This window comes from Salvelinus fontinalis, chromosome 39 (genome assembly GCF_029448725.1).
Source record: "Salvelinus fontinalis isolate EN_2023a chromosome 39, ASM2944872v1, whole genome shotgun sequence".
Lineage (NCBI taxonomy): Eukaryota > Metazoa > Chordata > Actinopteri > Salmoniformes > Salmonidae > Salvelinus > Salvelinus fontinalis.
Window position 1 is genome coordinate 18,140,734 of NC_074703.1, and position 19,987 is coordinate 18,160,720.

Below are 19,987 nucleotides of genomic sequence, written 5' to 3' on the forward strand. Positions count from 1 at the left end.
TTGGAGTCCACCTGTGGTACATTCAAATGATTGGACATACCTGTCTATATAAGGTCGCACAGTTGACAGTGCATGTTAGAGCAAAAAGCAAACCTGAGGTGGAAGGAATTGTCCTTAGAGCTCTGAGACAGGATTGTGTCGAGGCACCGAAGGACAAGAAGGACAACCATCTCTGCAGCATTCCACCAATCAGGCCTTTATGGTAGAGTGGCCAGACGGAAGCCACTCCTCAGTAAAACGCAGATGAAAACCTGCTTGGAGTTTGCCAAAAGTCTCCTAAAGGACTCTCAAACCATGAGAAACAAGATTCTCTGGTCTGATGAAACCAAGATTGAACTCTTTGGCCTGAATGCCAAGCGTCACGTCTGGAGGAAACCTGGCACCATCCCTACGGTGAAACGTGGTGGAAGCATCATGCTGTGGGGATGTTTTTCAGCGGCAGGGACTGGGAGACTCGTCAGGATCGAGGGAAAGATGAACGGAGCGAAGTATAGAGATCCGCTACAGAGCGCTCAGGACCTCAGACTGGGGTGAAGGTTCACCTTCCAACACGACCTTAAGCACACGGCCAAGACAATGCAGGATTGTCTATGAATTTCCTTGAGTGGCCCAGCCAGAGCCTGGATTTGAACGCGATCGAACATCTTTGGAGAGACCGGAAAATAACTATGCAGCAACACTCCCCATCCAACCTGACAGAGCTTGAGAGGATCTGCAGAGGAGAATGGGAAAAAGTCCCCAAATACAGGTGTGCCAAGCTTGTAGCGTTATACCCAGGAAGACTCAAGGCTGTAATCGCTGCAGTTTTTGCTTTGTAATTATGGGGTATTGTGTGTAGATTGATGAGGGGGAAAAAACAATTCAATCCATTTTAGAATAAGGCTGCAATGTAACAAAATGTGGAAAAAGTCAAAGGGGTCTGAATACTTTCCGAATGCACTGCATATGAGCAAAGTACAGATCTCTCTCTGTACTTTGCTCCTCTCTTTGATTGATAAACTCACCGTGAGAAGGAAATCGATAATATGAGTTAACTATTGATAAACTAGAGTTGCTTCCTTGCGGTCAGGTGTATATAAGTGCTCCCCTTTCTCCAACTAAACAGAACGTACCAGCGATTCCTTATACAACAGGTAAGTCCCCTACACTCACCTCCACCTACGTTCTAAAGTACTTAGACTTAAGACAAATTCAACGTCAGACTATCTCTCTTTCTCTCTCTTTTTCTCAGGAGAGTATCACCATGGCGATGTTGACCATATTTCTGCTTCTCAGCGCTGCCTTTGCTCTGGGTGATGCAAGTAAGAGAGATATACCTCATAGTTTCCACCAGATTTGTGTTTACTCCTTTTAGTTACAGTGTAGATTAAAGAGGTGTTTATTGAAGTGCAGGTAGCAGAGGTATTCTTAACAATGGTTTGATTACCTGTTCACACTCATCAGATGCAGTTTGATGATATCATTCTACACTTTAAAGAGCACATGAGTATTCATCTTTCCTCTGTCTTTGTCTCTCTTTGTTGTAGGGGATCTGAATGACACAGAGAATCAAATTATGCAGAATCTGATACGCAACCTGCCAATCGGTAAAATGCCATCCTCAATCCCATATCAACAGGATTTCTGAAACCTGCAGAAAACGATAATATTGCGTTGGTTAGCTAATGTTAATGGACTGATAACGCACAGATAGCCGTGGTGCTGTGTTCAATAACATCACAGCTGGAACGCACTTTTGACCACTCAGATTGTGTTGTCGGAACTAATCATTTCATCATGATATTGCATGATATCTCTCCCCCCTACAGAGTCTGAGGAGATGGGAGAGAAGGAGAAGCAGGGACTACAAACCAGGAGTTCATCATGCCCACTTGGTTGGCACAGATATGGGACACGCTGCTATCACTACGTCCCCATCATGGCCAAATGGCCAGAGGCAGAGGTAGGTACCTGTAAATGTCCATATTTAGGGACAGATTTACTCATTCTAAACATCATACGATTAGTGTGTTTAACAGGGTTGCTCAACTAAAACTTGACATGCTTTTCCTTCTCTTTATATTCAGATACTCATGCAGAAACTTCCCATATCTATCATTATTAATTCAATTTAGACTTACAAATGACCAAAGCCGGTCTCAGGCTTGGATAACACTGGAGGCCCCTAAGGTCTCCACAGAGTTGGGTGAAGCTGCTTTTAGTTTTTTGTGCCCTTCATGTGGAACAACTTACAGAGCTCTCTGAAATTACATGTTCTGGTCCCACTTTGTCAGTTCAGAGTAAATATTGGTGTCACGCCCTGACCATAGTTTGCGTTGTATGTTTCTATGTTTTGTTTGGCCAGGGTGTGATCTGAGTGGGCATTCTATGTTGTATGTCTAGTTTGTCTGTTTCTACGTGTTTGGCCTGATATGGTTCTCAATCAGATGCAGGTGTTAGTCGTTGTCTCTGATTGGGAACCATATTTAGGGAGCCTGTTTTGTATTGTAGGGTGTGGGTGATTGTTCCTGTTTCCTGTGTCTTTGTGTATAGCACCATACGGGACTTTTTCCATCTTCATTCGTTTGTTGGTTTATTGTTTTGTTCTCTATGTCAAGTGTTCTAATTAAAATGGATACTTACCACGCTGCATTTTGGTCCTCCGATCCTTCTTACTACTCCTCCTCAGATGAGGAGGATGATGATCGTGACAATTGGAGACAGCTATGTTGATAAATGTGTCTGTTGTTAATATAATTTGTAATGTCTATTGTATGTGTTTGATAGTATTTATGCAGGGCTCATCTGTAAAAGAAACCCCAGTCTCAGTATGACTTACCTCTCAAAATAAAGGTTAGAAAAATAAAACAAAATATTCTACCTTTGTGTGATTCCCTGTCTCTCTCTAGCATTACTGTTTGCTATTGGGAGGTAACCTGGCGTCAGTGCACAGCCTCTTCCAGTATAACTTCCTTCTGTCAGTCATTCAAAGTAGTGCCAACAGAGCCCAGCGCACCTGGATTGGAGCCAGCGATGCCATCAAGGTCAGAAGCACTTTATTTAACACTCCTAAAACATATACAGTAAGATGCGTTGATTCTTTGAGGATATAATGTATAAATGCCTAGTGGTGCCTTACCCCGAAATATAAGCTTGTTTTACTCCATTGTTTGTAAACAATGAAATTGTAAACAAACACTGTCGCTTCAAAACATTTTTATATAACGTATAGTGTCTGCTGGTTACACATCTGCTTGAATGCTCTTTAGGAGGGTCTTTGGCTGTGGAGCGACGGGTCCAGGTTTAGCTACCAGAACTGGGGCCAGGGGCAACCCGATAACACCTACAATGGTGCTGGGAACGACAACACGAATGGCCATGAGCATTGTATGGAGATGAACTATGGAGGTACGATGTTGTCACTCTCCCTCACATTATTCATCAAACATTTTGATAGATGTAAAAATACATTTTCAAGGTAATGTGTTCCTTTTTTCGTTACATTAAAAAAACTAATCTTTCTCTGTATTGCCCTCTTTCCCAGGTGACTTCAGGCAGAATGATGCATCCTGCTGGACGCAACTTCCATTCATGTGTTCCAGAAAGCTGTAATATCTACCGATTGGGAGAGAATTCATGTTCTAACGTTACTCCCCTCATGTTTAGTGTACTTTTAGATTCTTGCTGATTTTAATGTGATTGTATTGGCTTATCTTGATGATTGCTGATTATGTAAAGTGATTTTGGGTGTCTTGAAAAGCACTTGTAAAAATACATTTTTGAATATTAATTTTATCTGAGAGGCTCTCAGGCGATGGGATTCTTCAATAAAGCCACAGTCTGTAATATTTCCTGTTGAGTGATCATTTTGACAAACCCCCCCCAGAAAATTCTCATGGGTGGCTCCAGAGAGGGGTTTACCTTTGCAGAATCACCATCATTAAACAATGTATATAATCGTACACCATTGATTTCAAACACCCCTTTGCAATGACCGAACCTACCCCTTATCTAGGCTCTCAGCATATGAGACTCTTTTAACCAAGGATGGTGTTGGGTGCTAGACACTGCTATATAGCTGGCCAAATACACTTTGTATGAGAAAGATGCTGTTGAAACAGCTGATTGGATTAAAAGTAACTCTAGGAGCTAACTGGCTTGTCAGCCTTGTGGGATTCGAGGACAGTCGAGTTCAGATTGGTTTTAGGCTGGGTCAGATCTGGGCTGGATGGAAGAATGGAAAAACACACAATTGCTACAGGAGTTCCTCAAACACACAAAGCCAGCCAGCGTGCCAAACACCCCTCCCTACGTCCACTCTTCCCCCCTAAAGAATCAGCTGATATGACTTATTAAGTGCTCTCCGTCTGGAGAGTGGGTTATGGAGACGAGGGGTTCTCCACCTCCCTGCCATGCACTCGGACTGTAGCTGGCTGGAGACATGCCTGTTTACTGCACCGTAAAGTAGGGCATGGATGGCAACCATGCCATGGGGGAGGGGGAATAACAAATGGAAAACGCACCATGGTAGTGCAGAGTATTGTACCCTGCAGTGTTTCTTAGCTACATGGGTTGATGTTGTGTGTCATACTCATGTGGGTGTTCTCTCAAGAGATGTTGTGCCTGTATGTATGCTTGCATGCGTGTAGGTAGGTAGCCGACACACCGTGCACTAGAGATTTGACTACTACAGTATGACATTTCTGCTGAGACAAAATATTACGTGCATGCCTGCTTGCACGCAAGTATATTGGTAGCCCACATAGAGTACACTTGATTAGTCCTGCCCAGGGGAATCACCAGAATTATACCAAAATATTTCCTCTGGTGGAATTCCACCTGTCACCAGAGGGCGGCAGAGACTGTCCTAGAGACATTAACGACACTCAGGTGTGTCCAATTCACTCATGATTTCGCTGTTAAAAGAGGTGTGTTTTCTGTTGTTCTTTGCAGAAGCTAGAATTGTTTACTGTGGGTGGGTGGTTCCTGAGTGGCTTTTCAAGACGTAGTTGTTTTCCTCTAAGTGTACTGTGATCCTGCAGCTACTGTTTCTAAGTAAAGTGTCTTGATCCTTAACCACTGATTCCTCATCTGGTCTCTTCTCTGCACCTAGGTCCAACCTTATGTCACAGGAATACCAGTTGCAACTAGTTTGGTTTACATTTTGACGTACAGTACCAGTCCAAAGTTTGTACACACCTACTCATTCAATGGTTTTTCTTTCTTTTTACTATTTTCTACATTGTATAATAACTCACCTGCAGTCTTTCAAGCATTGGTCAATGACAAAGACATAAAAACTATTAAATAACACATGGAACCATGTAGTAACCAAAAAAGTGTTAAACAAATCAAAATATATTTTGTATTTGAGATTCTTCAAAGTAGCCACCCTTTGCCTTTAATTTTTTTTATTTAACCTTTCTTTAACTAGGCAAGTCAGATTCAAATTCTTATTTACAATGACGGCCTACTCCTGACGATGCTGGGCAAACTGTGCACCGCCCTGTGGGACTCCCAATCATGGCCAAATGTGATACAGCCTGAATTCGAACCAGGTACTATAGTGACGCCTCTTGCACTGAGATGCAATGCCTTAGACTGCTGCGCCACTCAGGAGCCCAAGTGCTTGGCAAATGTGGGAACTCCTTCAAGACTGTTGGAAAAGCATTCCAGGTGAAGCTGGTGGAGAGAATGCCAAGAGTGTGCAAAGTTTTTGTGAGAGCCAAATAGCCAATTTGTATTTGTATACAATAACCAGAGCATTATTAGTTTAATTATTAGTGCAAAGCCATTATTGGAGATTAATACCCCCCTTTGCGGCCGGTGCCGTGGCTACGGGAGGAGGAAAGGTTATTTGATGGAGGAAGTCGGGCCTACGAGGAGGAGTCTTCGTTAGACGGGGGAGCGGTATAGTTTTTTGTTCGCACTTGCTCGCACTTACTCACATGATATCTTGAATTTACTGCACACAACAGCCTTCATTTATTGCACTGATAAGTTATTAGAATTAAAGGAATTATAAGGAACAGTTTCATTTTCCTATCTTTTACATTAGAAAGTCCGTTAGTTTTATATGCTTGAACGATGAAGCCGCACTGCCATCATCTCTACGGACGTGCAGAAAAGCCTGCGGTGAGGGTACGTCCCAAATAGACCCTCTCTCACCAGGTCAGCGGTCATATTTATTGGATGGAATAGAGAAAATATGCCACTACATTAGTCAAAAATCTCAGCCGAAGGAAAGCTCCTGCTGGATTATTGTTCTTCACCTAGAGCACACTTGGACCGGGAGGACAGTTCTCTGGAAAAATTTAAAGTCCTACAATTCTGCAGTCGTGAGTAACCACTGAGAATTTATGAATTAACTCATCGGTTCCATACAATTGTTTGGTCAAACAAAGGATGAAAGTGCCGATGGTTGCTAATGTTTGATAAATGGAAATTGTGCTGCCATCCTGTTAGAAGGTAACAGATTATTTTATTACAATGGTTAAAATGTATTTTCATTGTGTTCCATGGTATTTTCCGCCCCCTAGTGGAGCTTTCCGGTACTTAGAAAGACTACGCAAACAGGAAGTAGAGAATTCGTTCTGCACGCATAGAAGCAGCTAAAAACAACACGATTTGTTTGTAAGTTCGATTTAGCTAGTGATGATAATTTTGTTATTGATAGAGTTGCATACATATCAATGTTGGTTGGTTGCATTTACTCACACAAATTGCAATGCCTTTCATGTATGTCGTTAGCTGTATTACTTTGCTCTTGCGTCATGCAAACGAATTGTAAAATATGCAATACTGTAGTTTTGTTACTGTTTCTAGTGTAATATGCTTTGTTATTCTACATAGATGGTTGTACATTATTAGAGTAATGAAAGGAGAGCCAATTACGTTATGAGTAACAATTAGCTATATGGTTTGGCATCATGCCAGATGCATGGTACCTTAGCACGTGCTTTGTATTTATGCAACTATTCAGGTGCGCTTAATAGTCCAGCAATTACGGTATATTCTTTTCTGTATTTTGCAGTTTTACAACAAACATTTACAATATATTAAATCAAGAAAAGTCACGCTTTGGGAGTTTTATTGAAGACTTAGTTGTTAGCTCTCTGTCTAGTTTTGCATGGGAACGCAGCTCAAGGGCAGAATAGAAACTGAAATACTAAACAAATAAACACAAATAATGGAATAATGGCATGTTGGAAATAAAAGAAACTGGCTGAGCTAGAGCGCAAACAAAGGACGGAATAAACTGGGCGAAATAGGCGCAATCAAAGGAAGGAATAAGCTGTGCAAATCAAAACGTGTGAACGTATTAAAACGACAAAGTGTCATAATCAATAAAAGGAGAAATAAATGTCTGATGGTCAAACCCAAACCACTGCTATGGCAGAAAATAAAGATAAAGCAAAGTAACTCAACTCTATACGTAGAGGAAAACGTGGATGGTGCACACGCAAAATCAACAAAATCAAAGGTTTGCTTGAGGAAGGAAATGTTGAAATTGTGAATGAAGCTGTTGAAATATTTGATTCGATCCTCACTGAATTGAAGGTGCGGTGTTCCCTGATGAATGAAAGGAAAATGAAACAATTGATTGGAAAGATGGAAACGTTTGCAGAATTTCTGAATGAGGTGGAAACATGGAAAAAATACTCAACAGGACCCACAAACAATGGTTGCCCCAGATGACAGTATTTTTTATGTGCCATCACAGAGGCTTTCAAAGACTGGATCAAGACGTTCAAGAACATCAAGCGGCTATATTAAAGGAAAAGCAAGCATTGGAATTGGAGAAGCTCGACAGCAGTCAGCCAAGGAGGCAATGGAACTGAAAGCAAAAGTAGCAGCATCAGACGCTAAATTAAAGGTCCTGGAGAGCATTCAAACGGATTCACAAGTCTCTGAAGGAGCCAACGGAGATGGAATGAATGCTTACCTGAAGGAAAATCCCAATGGATTTCATAAAGTTAGGTGCTCTTCCAAAAACCCCACTGCAAAGGGCCTTAGACTTACCGTCAACATTACCAGTCCATTTTGAAACCAGCAAAAGGAAGAGGCAGAATGAGATAGCTGACCTGCTCATAGTACATCATAAACAGGCTACACTCCCAGCTAGGGAGATACCTACATTTGAGGGTAATCCTTTGGATTACAAGTCCTTTATGCAGGCATTTGAGCATGGCATAGAGGCCAAGACAAGTAGCAGTGAAGGCAGGCTCTACTACCTCGAGAAATTCACTTCCGGTCAGCCTAAGGATCTGGTCAGCAGCTGTCTTCATGTGGATGCGCGAAGGGGCTTCACTGAGGCTTAAAGATTGCTGGAGGAGCACTTTGGCAATGAAATAAAAGTCAACACTGCTTTCATGGAAAAGGCTCTGAATTGAAATCCTGTTAAGGCTGAGGATGGAAAAGCACTGTATAGCTATGCGTTCTATCTGCGATGCTGTTACAACACTATGCAAGACCTGGAATACATGGAAGAGCTCAACCTTCCCTCCAGTTTGAAGCTGATTGTATCCAAACGTCCGAACAAACTAAGAGAGAGCTGGAGGTCAACGGCATTTGATGTTTTATAGAGAAGCATTGGTAGAGCCAAATTCCGTGACCTTGTGACTTTAATGGAGAGACAGGCCAAGGTCATGCAAGACCCATTGTTTGGCAATATTAAAGACCCAGTTTCCAGCCCCAAAATAAAGACCACAACAGACTCCAGATGGAGTAAATCAAAGAGCAAAGGAAGCAGCTTTGCTACATCAGTGGCAGTTGTGGATGACACAGCTGAAAGCCCTTCAAGGGAAATCACATCCAAAGGGAAAAAGCAAAGCAGCAATGCACCTGAGGCCCACAAAGGCTCAGGACCATGTATGAACTACGGCGCTAAGCATCCTTTGGTTGAGTGTAAGCGAGTCAAAGCACAGTCACACGACACTAGATTGAGTCCTTGAGAACCAATGTCTTCTGTTTTGGTTATTTGACTAAAGGTCACATGAGCAGAGACTGCAAAAAAGAAGGATCTGCCTAAGCTGTAATGGAAGGCACCCCACCATTCTAAATATGGAAGGAAAAGAGAGATCTCCGTGTCAGAAGGAAGAGCGGTCAGACTCTCAAAGGTCAGAAAGGGGTAGAGTAGCAGCCAAGCAGTGCTCTCGTGTCATTGGGAGATGGTGAAGGAACTGGGGCCAGTGGGGATTGCACATTGGCAATAGTACCTGTTCAAGTGAAGGTTACAAAGGGAACCAAAACCGTGTTCACCTATGCTTTCCTTGATTCTGGTAGCACAACGATGTTTTGTACAGAGAAATTAATGAGGTAGCTTAATGTTAAAGACGGAAATTCTCCTATGGACAATGGGACAGGAGAAGCCTGTCAAGAGCTATGAGGTATCTGGTTTGGAGGTAGGTAGCGTTAAGAGAATTTTGTTCTCAAATGTTCATAAACTGTACTTCAATTAAACTACTCTGTCTATTACTAAGAATTTGTAAGGTTCTTATTGAAATGAAACAGACCGAGACCAGTCTACAATAGTCAGCAAAGTTTATTTTCGAGAGCTCTGCCTATCATTTCCTGTACATTGGTCTATATACCTCACATTTCATCATAAATGTCCCTCCTCCTCTCAGAAACAATGACAATATAGTTCTCAAGTCTTCTTCTCATACATTGTCTGCCACCTGTTATACAATCTACTACAAGCCCAAGGTCTCTCCCCTCCCTGGGTGGGGACAGAATGTCCTGAAAGGAACACAGTAGTACAGCTTGTCTGTCAACAGCTCCTCTTATCTCATACATTGTCTCACACTTGCACCCTGCTTACATACTGAAAAGGAACAAAAAGTCCTTCATTCTAATTCTGACTAAAACTACACACATCGGAGTTAGATGTATAATTCTCATACATAATTCATAAAAATCATACAGTGACAGGGTAGAATTCTGTTAGTTATAGTTCTACGTTAAATGTATACACATTTAGGCATTATTCATAAAATCATAACACGTAGACAGCAACATATTTTTGGAACTCCCAAAGGCCTACACACAGAGCAAAATCCTGGTGACAAGAGAAAACATTCCCACTCAGAAAGATATCCAAAGGTGGCCTCATCTAAAGAAAATCCAACTGAATGAGATTGACACTGACATTGAGTTGCTGATTGGAGTCAATGCCCCGAAGGTGACAGAACCCTGGCAGATCATTAATAGTGAAGAAAACAGACCGTATGAGGTAAGAACAATATTAGGATGGGTGATCAACAGTCCAATTAACCCCTGTACTGCTACGGATCAATGCGGACATCCTACAGTAACTACCAACCACGTATCCATTGTTAAATTGGAACATCTGATTGTCAATCATTACAACCGTGATTTCTTTGAAAAGGAATATGAAGGGAAGAGTGAAATGTCAGCTGAAGATCTAAAGTTCATGCAGATGGCATTAAGCTCTGTAGCTCTTAAAGATGGCCACCATAACTTACCTTTACCTCTTCGAAATAAGGATGTGGTCATGCCAAACAACTATCCGATGGCAGAGCAGTGAACCTTGAACCTCATTAGAAAGTTTACTACGGAATACAAGTGTTTGCTGCGGAATAAAAGGGCTTCATGGATGAGGTAATCAAGAAAGGCTATGCTGAAAAGGTGCCTCAAAAGCAGCTCTGGCGTAAAGATGGCAGGCTGTGGTGTATATACCACACCATGGTGTCTATCATAAGGGCAAGGGATCCATTCGAGTGGTGTTTAACTGTGCTCAGGGATCTGTGCTCTCAAGGTGGATTTAAGTTGATCAAATGGGTCAGTAACAGCCGTGCTGTAAAGCCTCCCTCCCTGATGAACATAAAGCCAAGCAGATAAAGGAACTGGATCTCGACAGAGAAAAACTACTATATACACGAGCAGTGTATATCAACAACAAGACTACAAGATTCCATACCTTTGTAATGAACAGAGTCTCTGTGATTCGTGATCTGTCAAGAGGAGAGCAGTGGAGATACATAAATACAGAACAGAACCCAGCTGACGACGCCTCACGTGGCCTGGAAACCAGAAACACAATGGCCAAAGAATCCACAGCTGGGCTCTATCCCTCAGGACGACCCCGGGGTAAGAATGTCACTATAAATAGTGTGAGCATGACAGAGGAGAGTCCAACTAGCAAGCTGATCGAGCACAATTCAACATGGAACAGCCTCAAGATGGCCGTTGCTTGGATGCTGTAGCTAAGAGGACTGCTGTTCCGATCAAGCCAGAACAGAAAGGTTTGAATTACCCGCTCGACCCAGCTCAAGCTGTCTGTCAAGACACAAAGCCTCACTGTGGAGGACATGGAGGAAATGGAGAAAGCAATTATCTTCTACGAGCAGAAGCAGCACCTGAAGATAGAGAAAGGGAGACAATGTGCTAAAGGAATTGGTAAGATGGACCCAGTCATGGATAAAGGCCTGCTGAGAGTAGAAGGGCGGATAAGGATCCATGCCTATGGAGCTGAAGAACTCCATGATACTGCCAAAAGATTCTCACATCTCCAAACAGATCCTACGACAGATTCATGAGCAGGTTGGTCATTGTGGGAGGGGCCATATGCTGTCCAGACTTAGCCAACACTTTTGGATGCCCTGTGCCAATTCATTGGCAAGAAAGATCATCAACAGCTGTGTCTTCTGTAGGTGTATGCAGGCCAAAGCTGGAGAACAAAAAATGGCTGACCTTCCACAGGACTGTGTGACCCCTGACCTGCCACCCTTTACCCATGTGGGTATGGACTACTTTGGGACGATACAGGTCAAGCGAGGCCACTCTTGTGAAGCGATTGGGTGTGTTTTTTACCTGCCTTATTTGTCGTGCCATCCATCTAGAGGTTGCTAGCTACTTAGACACAGCTTCCTGCATCAACACTTAGCGTAGATTTATCTGCCGAACAGGCCCTATGTCTAGTATCAGGACTGATAATGGCACACACTTTGTGGGTGCACAAAGGGAGCTAGCAGAGGATCTAAAGGAACAGGATCACAAAAAGATCCAGAACACATTATGGAACAAAATGGTCGTTCAATCCTCCCTCAGGAACCTACCATGGAGGAGTATGGGAAAGGCTAATTTGGCTAGTGAAGAAGATTCTAGCATCAATCCTCAAAGAACAAGCACCAGATGACGAGGCGTTGCAAACAGCTGTGCGAGGTCGAGGCAATCATAAATGACAGGCCGTCAACAACGGTGACCAACGAACCCAACGACCTTGAGCCTCTCACTCCTAACCACCTGCTTCTACTGAGGGCAAAACCCGTCATGCCCCCCGGGCTATTCCAGAGAGGAGACCTGTACTCCAGGAGATGTTGGAGGCAAGTGCAGTACATTGCCGACCTCTTATGGAAGAGGTGGGTTAGGGAATATCTCCCATTGATGCAGGAAAGGAGCAAGTGGAATAACCCTAAGAGAAATGTCACTCCTGGAGACCTGGTAGTCATCATGGATGAGACAGCTCCAAGAAACCCATGATTAATGGGACGCGTGGTAAAGGCCCTGCCATGAACTAAAGGCTAGACAACGACTAGCATTTTAGCCAGGCCCATCACCAAGCTCTGTCTGCTCATTGAGGTAGACTAAGCCTATGAAAAAAGCCTGATGTTGAGCTCCAACCTACATCTGTAATGAGTGCGCTGAGAGTCTGGAAGCAAGTGCAGGGAGTGAGTAAATAAATAAACAATAAATAAATGAAACAATAAACATGTACCACAAACAACGAAACCGAAACCAAGTCAATAACACCTGAGGAAAGAACCAAGGGGAGTGACAGATATAGGGAAGATAATCAAGGAGGTGATGGAGTCCAGGTGAGTGTCATGAGGCGCAGGTGTGCGAGACGATGGTGACAGGTGTGCGGGATAATCAGCAGCCTGATGACCTAGAGGCCGGAGAGAGGGAGTATACGTGACAACATCTTTAAGTGACATGCAACCCAAGATGTCGGGCTCATGAACTATGGATTTTTCACCGACACGCACCCACATACAACCATACATCTAGATCTATATAGGACCTTAGACAATTATGAATTACAATTACACTCTGATGCAGTATAATATTTGTTGTTATGGGCTCTACCTGAAATATTTTAGGTAATTGATTATGCATTTTGTGATTTTTACAATTAGGGGCCTAAATGTGAGAGCCAAATAGCCAATTTGTATACAATAACCGGAGCATTATTAGTTGAATTATTAGTGCGAAGCCATTATTGGAGATTAATACCCCCCTTTGCGGCCGGTGCCGTGGCTACGGGAGGAGGAGAGGTTATTTGATGGAGGAAGTCGGGCCTACGAGGAGGAGTCTTGACTTGCTCACTTACTCACATGATATCTTGAATTTACTGCACACAATAGCCTTCATCTACTGTATATCCAGTGTGAACAGTATGGGTAAAGATACCAGGCAGACCCAGACCTAAATGATGCAGAAAACTGGTTTATTTCCCAGATTTACCCGTGCCTCATTATTGGAGCACATTATCTCATTCCTGGGCACTAATGTCAGTTCTCCCCAAGAGGCCCTCACTGCAGGAGCTTGTTTGATTGTAGCCTCACTGCTGGCTTGTGATGTGGGACAGGCCTGAATGGAAGGATGGAGGGAGGAGGGGAGGGCGGCGAATCAGTTGCCCCCAGCTGTGAAAATCAAACAATCAGGCTGGACCCTGGTGCTGGGTTGGGAAGAGAGAGGGTAGGACTCTTTCTCTCTCTCTCTTTCATTCTTGCTCTCTCTCTCTCTTGCTTTCTCTCCCGCTCTATCGGTTTGTGTGAGAGGGAGAGAGAATAGACACACAAACATTAAAGTATACACAGAGACACACACACACGTCCTCAGCAGCATCATCGCCTGCCTGGCTGGGTGGAGGATATAAAAGCCTGCACGGTCCCTACCCTGCTGTAGAGAGGCAGGACTCCCCCGCTGTTGGGCAATTGGGCAACGGAATGGAATAACCTAAAATATGTGTGTGTGTGTGTGTGTGTGTGTGTGTGTGTGTGTGTGTGTGTGTGTGTGTGTGTGTGTGTGTGTGTGTGTGTGTGTGTGTGTGTGTGTGTGTGTGTGTGTGTGTGTGTGTGTGTGTGTGTGTGTGTGTGTGTGTGTGTGTGTGTGTGTGAGAGAGAGAGAGAAATGCAAATATGCAACAAACAGAAAAAGTAAGAGACACAAGTACGGAACAGACATACCCACATGTCCCATGAGAATATCTGTCATCCTCCGTGGCATACAGTGTGGGGACATTCCAGGGCTCATCTCATTTGTGTCCTTGCTGTGACTGCTGAGCGAGAGAGAGTGAGAGAGAGAGAGAGATAAAGAGAGCGATAAAGCGATAAAGAGACTGCTGAGAGAGAAAGAGAGAGAGAAAGAGGGAGGGGGGAGAGAACAAGAGAGCCAGGAAATGAAAAAAGCAGCTGAGACCGAGACTGTATTTTGTGTTGAAGCACAAACACACTGATGATGCATGGGGGCAAGAGACCTGTTATTGCTCCAGCTGTTCCATTTGGACGAAGAATGTGTTTCATGGGACGTGGGAATGGACTATAAAACAGGGAAACAGTCTTGGGTGTGAAAATATTGTGTTAACGAGGTCCACTTCCATTCATTCAGGGTTAAAAGGGCATTCTTATAACCTGCACCTCTCTAGATGGATGACTCTCCAGGAAGAACCTCGCACACTGTGCTGCCATTATTATTGTCATAATGAAAGATGTAGTGCCAAGGCAGAACAACGCCCTCTGTGGGTCTGGATGGTCCATGTAAAAATCACCTTCATATGAATATATTACTTAATGGACGTGCTACCTGTCCCAGACCTGCTGTTTTCAACTCTAGAGACAGCAGGAGCGGTAGAGATACTCTTGATGATCGGCTATGAAAAGCCAACTGACATTTACTCCTGAGTTGCTGACTTGCTGCACCGTCGACAACTACTGTGATTATTATTATTCGACCATGCTGGTCATTTATGAACATTTGAACATCTTGGCCATGTTCTGTTATAATCTCCACCCGGCACAGCCAGAAGAGGACTGGCCACCCCTCATAGCCTGGTTCCTCTCTAGGTTTCTTCCTAGGTTTTGGCCTCTCTAGGGAGTTTTTCCTAGCCACCGTGCTTCTACACCTGCATTGCTTGCTGTTTGGGGTTTTAGGCTGGGTTTCTGTACAGCACTTTGAGATATCAGCTGATGTAAGAAGGGCTATATAAATACATTTGATTTGATTTGAATGGGCAATGAAAACTATTTACTCCCAACCATTATCTCCCAACATTACATAAAGATGGTAAAATGTCCATCACTAAAATGTTTAGAGGGAGCTTTCCCACATTCCTTGTAATGTTTCATTGGAGAATGAAGAGCATTTGATGAGTATGGTCTTAGATGCTTATTGAGTATGAACTGGACTGTGAATAGGTGGATGTGAAGCAGTTTGAATTCTCATACATCACCCTTCGTTCTAGACCAGGGTTTAGTCATTAGGGCACACTGTAGCAAACCGGTTAAAAATTAAAACAAGTGGTTCCTGTTGGTAGTCCCTCCCTGCTCCCTGTTTCAGTCTGTTTTCTTCCATTTGGTGCCTAATGAACACGATCACATGACCAGCCCCTGTTGCTAAGCAGCCAGTTCAGGTCAAGCTATTTTAATGGGTGACACTAGATCACCCATATTCTAATTACATTTACATGGGCTGGAGAAGCGGCATCCACCGCTAAAATGATAACCTGCACATTCAATACATTGACTGAATGCGCACATGTAATTACTACCATATGACATACATTCATCATTCATGTATGAAAGGATGGATGTGGCTGGGCCTGGGGGACCTTGAAATATAATGTATATAACAGTACATAAAATTCTCTTTCAGCTCTTGGCATCATTGTAGTCGCTACAGTATGAATTGGTTGAAGCTCAATGTTTAATCTCCCTACCGTCATATCTAAGCCAATATGACACCAATGTCGATGAGGATTCCCAAATCAACTTGATTAGATGTACACAACACACTCCCTGCCTCTCTTCATGACTGTCCGGCTGTTACCGAGAACCACTATACTGGATTTTTTGACACGGCCATTAGCATTAGGGTCGTCAGATACATTTTTTGAATCTCAAATGTTAGACGTCGGATTAAAATGAGGCGACAGCTTCCATTAGGTGACCATTAGACTTAGATACATTTGGACTGGATACGTTTCTACAGTAGGTGCAAGTGTTTTGACTGAATTCACAATGTATGTCTCTCCTGTGTACATTTCTGCCCAATAAAAACCAAGGATGTGCTGCTACCTTTTCAGCTGAATCTCAGAGTTCTAAAACCAGTCGAGTAAATTGATTGCTGCGCAACAGTGGCAGCTAGCTAGTAGAAAGCCTGCAGCTTTAGCTAGCTAGCTAACACCAGTTGGATGAGAAGCAAAAGAAAATAACTAGCCAGCTAACTAGGTATATTTCGCTATGGAAGGTTTTCATATGGCTGAAGACAGTCATCTGTGCAAACTGTTGACCTGGACACTTGCACGTAATCAGAACGCAAACAAAGAAGCTAGCGAACATCCTTGGCTACTATTATAACCAGTTAACGTTAGATACACCAAACTTTGGGAATTTGGGGAAACTGCCATGCTGCTAATTATAAGACACACCAGACAGACGATTTGCTATTAGAAGATCCAGAGCAAATTCTAGCAACTACCTTATGCATTAATTCAGTTCACTCCCTCCTCTGTTATAATCCAAATTTACACTAACTGATCAACACAGTGTCAGGTTACTTTTCAATGTGTTCCTGAAGTCTCTATCCACAAGTAAAAAGTATCAGGGGTGCAAGTTGCACACAAAGCATCCAGGTAAAACAACAACAACATCATAATGATCATTGCTTTCTTGCGTGACGTGTGCGTCAAAAAGAAAACGCCATGCTTGCTAACACATTCCTGTAAAGCTTAGAGAGGATCTCATGTTAAATACTGTTGAAGTAAAATGGCTACAGGTTCATCTGCCTCACCTAAAGCCCATTCTTGTGGGAAGCTGCTATAGACCACCAAGCGCTTACAGTCAGTATCTGGATAACATGTATGAAATGCTTGATAATGGAAGTGATATCAACAGAGAGGTATATTTTCTGGGTGATTTAAATATTGACTGGCTTTCATTAAGATGCCCACTCAAGAAAAAGCTTCAAACTGCAACCAGTGCCTGCAATCTGGTTCAGGTTATCAACCAACCTACCATGGTAGTTACAAACAGCACAGGAATGAAATCATCAACATGTATTGATCACATCTTTACAAATGCTGCAGAAATTTGCTTGAAAGCAGTATCCAGATCCATTGGATGTAGTGATCACAATATAGTAGCAATGTGTAGGATAACCAAAGTTCCAAAGGCTGGGCCCAATATAGTGTTTAAGAGGTGATACAATAAGTTTTGTAGTGATTCCTATGTTGTTGATGTAAAAAAGATTTGTTGGTCTGTGTTGTGTAATGAGGAGCAAACAGATGCTGCACTTGACACATTTATGAAATTGCTTATTCCGGTTACTAATGAGCATGCACTCATTAAGAAAATGACTGTAAAAACTGTTAAATCCTCTTGGGTTGATTAATTTTATGGTTGAGAGGGATGAGGCAAAAGGAATAGCAAATACATCTGGCTGCACAACCGATTGGCAAAAGTATTGCAATTTGAGAAATCATGTGACTAAACTGAATAAAAAGAAGAAGAAACTGCACTATCAAACAAAGATAAATTACATAAAGAATGATAGTTAAAAGCTTTGGAGCACCTTAAATGACATTTTGGGGAAAAAGGCAAACTCAGCTCAATCATCACAAAGCCAACTGATATTGCCAACTACTTTAATGATTTGTTCATGGGCAAGATTAGTAAATGTTAGCATGACATGCCATCAACAAATGATGACTACATATCCAAGTATATCTGACAAAATTATGAAAGACAAGCATTGTCATTTTTGAATTTCGTAAACTGATTGTGGAAGAGTTGAAAACATTATTGTTGTCTATCAACAATGACAAGCCACTGGGGTCTGACAACTAGGATGGACATTTACTGAGGATAATAGAGGACGATATTTTCAATTTAAGCCTACTAGAAAGTGTTTCCCAAGGCCTGGAGGGAAGCAAAAGTAATTATGCTATCTAAGAATAGTAAAGCCCCCTCTACTGGCTCATAATGCCGACCAATCAGCCTGTTACCAACCATTAGTAAACGTTTGGGAAAATTGTGTTTGACCAGATACAATGCTATTTTACAGTAAATTCATTGACAACAGACTTTCAGCACACGTATAGGAAAGGACATTCAACAAGAACAGCACTTACACAAATGACTGATGATTGGCTGAGAGAAATTGATGATAAAAATATTGTGGGGGCTGTTTTGTTAGTCTTTACCGTTTACTTCCACTAATGGATTGGAACACCAAGTATGGTCACAGGTCACAGTGCCGTCTCCACTGACCACACTGTCTTCTCCTAATGCTAGCTGCAACCCAGTCATCCACGAGGGGTATCTGTCGACAGCACATCTTGGGAACCTCGTGGTGCAGAATCTGACCCACGGAGATATTACAATATCTTGTCACATTCAATCAGCAAACCTAATTGACCATTATTTCATGATTTCGAGCCAGCAGTCTCTGTGAATGAGCAACTTCCCTCCTCCTTGGAGTCGTGCAATACTGTAGCTGAGACAAACTTCTCTTGTCCTTCGGACACTTCCGCAAGCACTGCGTCTGTCTCAGAGGGCAGAGTGTACTCATTTTCCGATGATACATTTTCCGCTTTGTGGGGGACTGAAAACCCCTTACAATGACACTAATGGCGTCAGTCCCGCAACTGACCCGATGACTCCCACTGGTGAAACGTTGTGCAATATCGCAGACAGATATCCTCATCTCAAGTTCGCAGGTACTGGAAAGGTTACCACACGCGGACGCTGTGGTGACTGACAGGCCTCGACAGCCACTGAACGTTTTGAAGCACAAACACCAAGAGATTTGGTTGAAAGGTTACAGCCAATCTAATAACAACGCGGCTGCTGACAACTGTACAAAGGGTCTGACCTTTTCGTTTGTGCCTCGCGGATACCAACACCAACCGCTGTTAGGGGGGTCCCGAGGACCAAAAGGTGGGGAATACTAGCCCAGACCCATCATGAGCCTCGTCGAGGCCGGTCGGGGGGTCGAGACTACGTGCAACACTGTTGTACACTACGTGCAACACACAAGGCCGCCAGAGCAGGAAACAATGAGAACAAAGAGGAACGGACAAGCCTCTCAACAGGGATAACCTTAGAACACATCTGAGATATCACTGAGGTGTACCACACTAGTCGTAGAAGAAGTCCAGTGGACTTTCCACCTCCAAAACAAATGGCAACAATAACCATTCCTTGCCATGTGTAGTTTCAACTACAACGCAACTAGTAAAATGCTCTAATCATGTGTTTCGGTAGGATAACATTTCAGAATAAATCGGTAGGATAACTGGTCCCCTTGAGTACCAGTATCAATGCCAGCACAGTCAGTCCAGCCACAATCAGTAAGAAGGTTAGAGATCTCACAAGTCAAATTGCTATTGATAACAGTGACAGAGAAGTTAGTAGTCACTCAGATTGCAACCTGTTGAAGGGAATCTCCAAAACACTCTTCTGATGGTTAACACACATGCCACTAATAAATAGAACCCTCAATTCAGGAGGAAAGTTATTAGAAGTCACCGCGTACGACTGATTCAGTGCTTATAGAGTATTTCCGTCATGAGGTTAGCTCCTCCGTGGATAACATAGCTATGAAATAGACTCCTTCAGACCTATCGCCACCACAATGGGGTAAGACACATTGACGTGTAGTAAAACGACTACAGGTCCCCTTACCATATGTCTTGAGGTCGACATATATTCCTACTGACCTCCAGGTATTGACCTGGAAATGATCTGATTATGTCAGACTCATT

General features: G+C 43.0%; 1 protein-coding gene across 1 annotated transcript; it reads left to right on the forward strand.

Moving 5' to 3' along the window:
• Positions 1-1,042: 1,042 nt before the first annotated feature.
• Positions 1,043-3,827, forward strand: LOC129838599 (galactose-specific lectin nattectin-like). Its single transcript, XM_055905681.1, has 7 exons — positions 1,043-1,133; positions 1,232-1,301; positions 1,527-1,586; positions 1,809-1,942; positions 2,889-3,023; positions 3,249-3,387; positions 3,524-3,827. The coding sequence occupies exons 2-7, from the start codon at positions 1,244-1,246 to the stop codon at positions 3,589-3,591; spliced, it is 594 nt and encodes a 197-aa protein (XP_055761656.1). The 5' UTR covers positions 1,043-1,133; positions 1,232-1,243; the 3' UTR covers positions 3,592-3,827.
• Positions 3,828-19,987: the final 16,160 nt, after the last annotated feature.

Coding starts and splice junctions, on each gene's coding strand:
- LOC129838599 (XM_055905681.1), top strand. CDS start 1,244: ATGGCGATGTTGACCATATTTCTGCTTCTCAGCGCTGCCTTTGCTCTG. Junction 1,302..1,526: donor CTTTGCTCTGGGTGATGCAA/GTAAGAGAGATA, acceptor TCTTTGTTGTAG/GGGATCTGAATGACACAGAG. Junction 1,587..1,808: donor GATACGCAACCTGCCAATCG/GTAAAATGCCAT, acceptor TCCCCCCTACAG/AGTCTGAGGAGATGGGAGAG.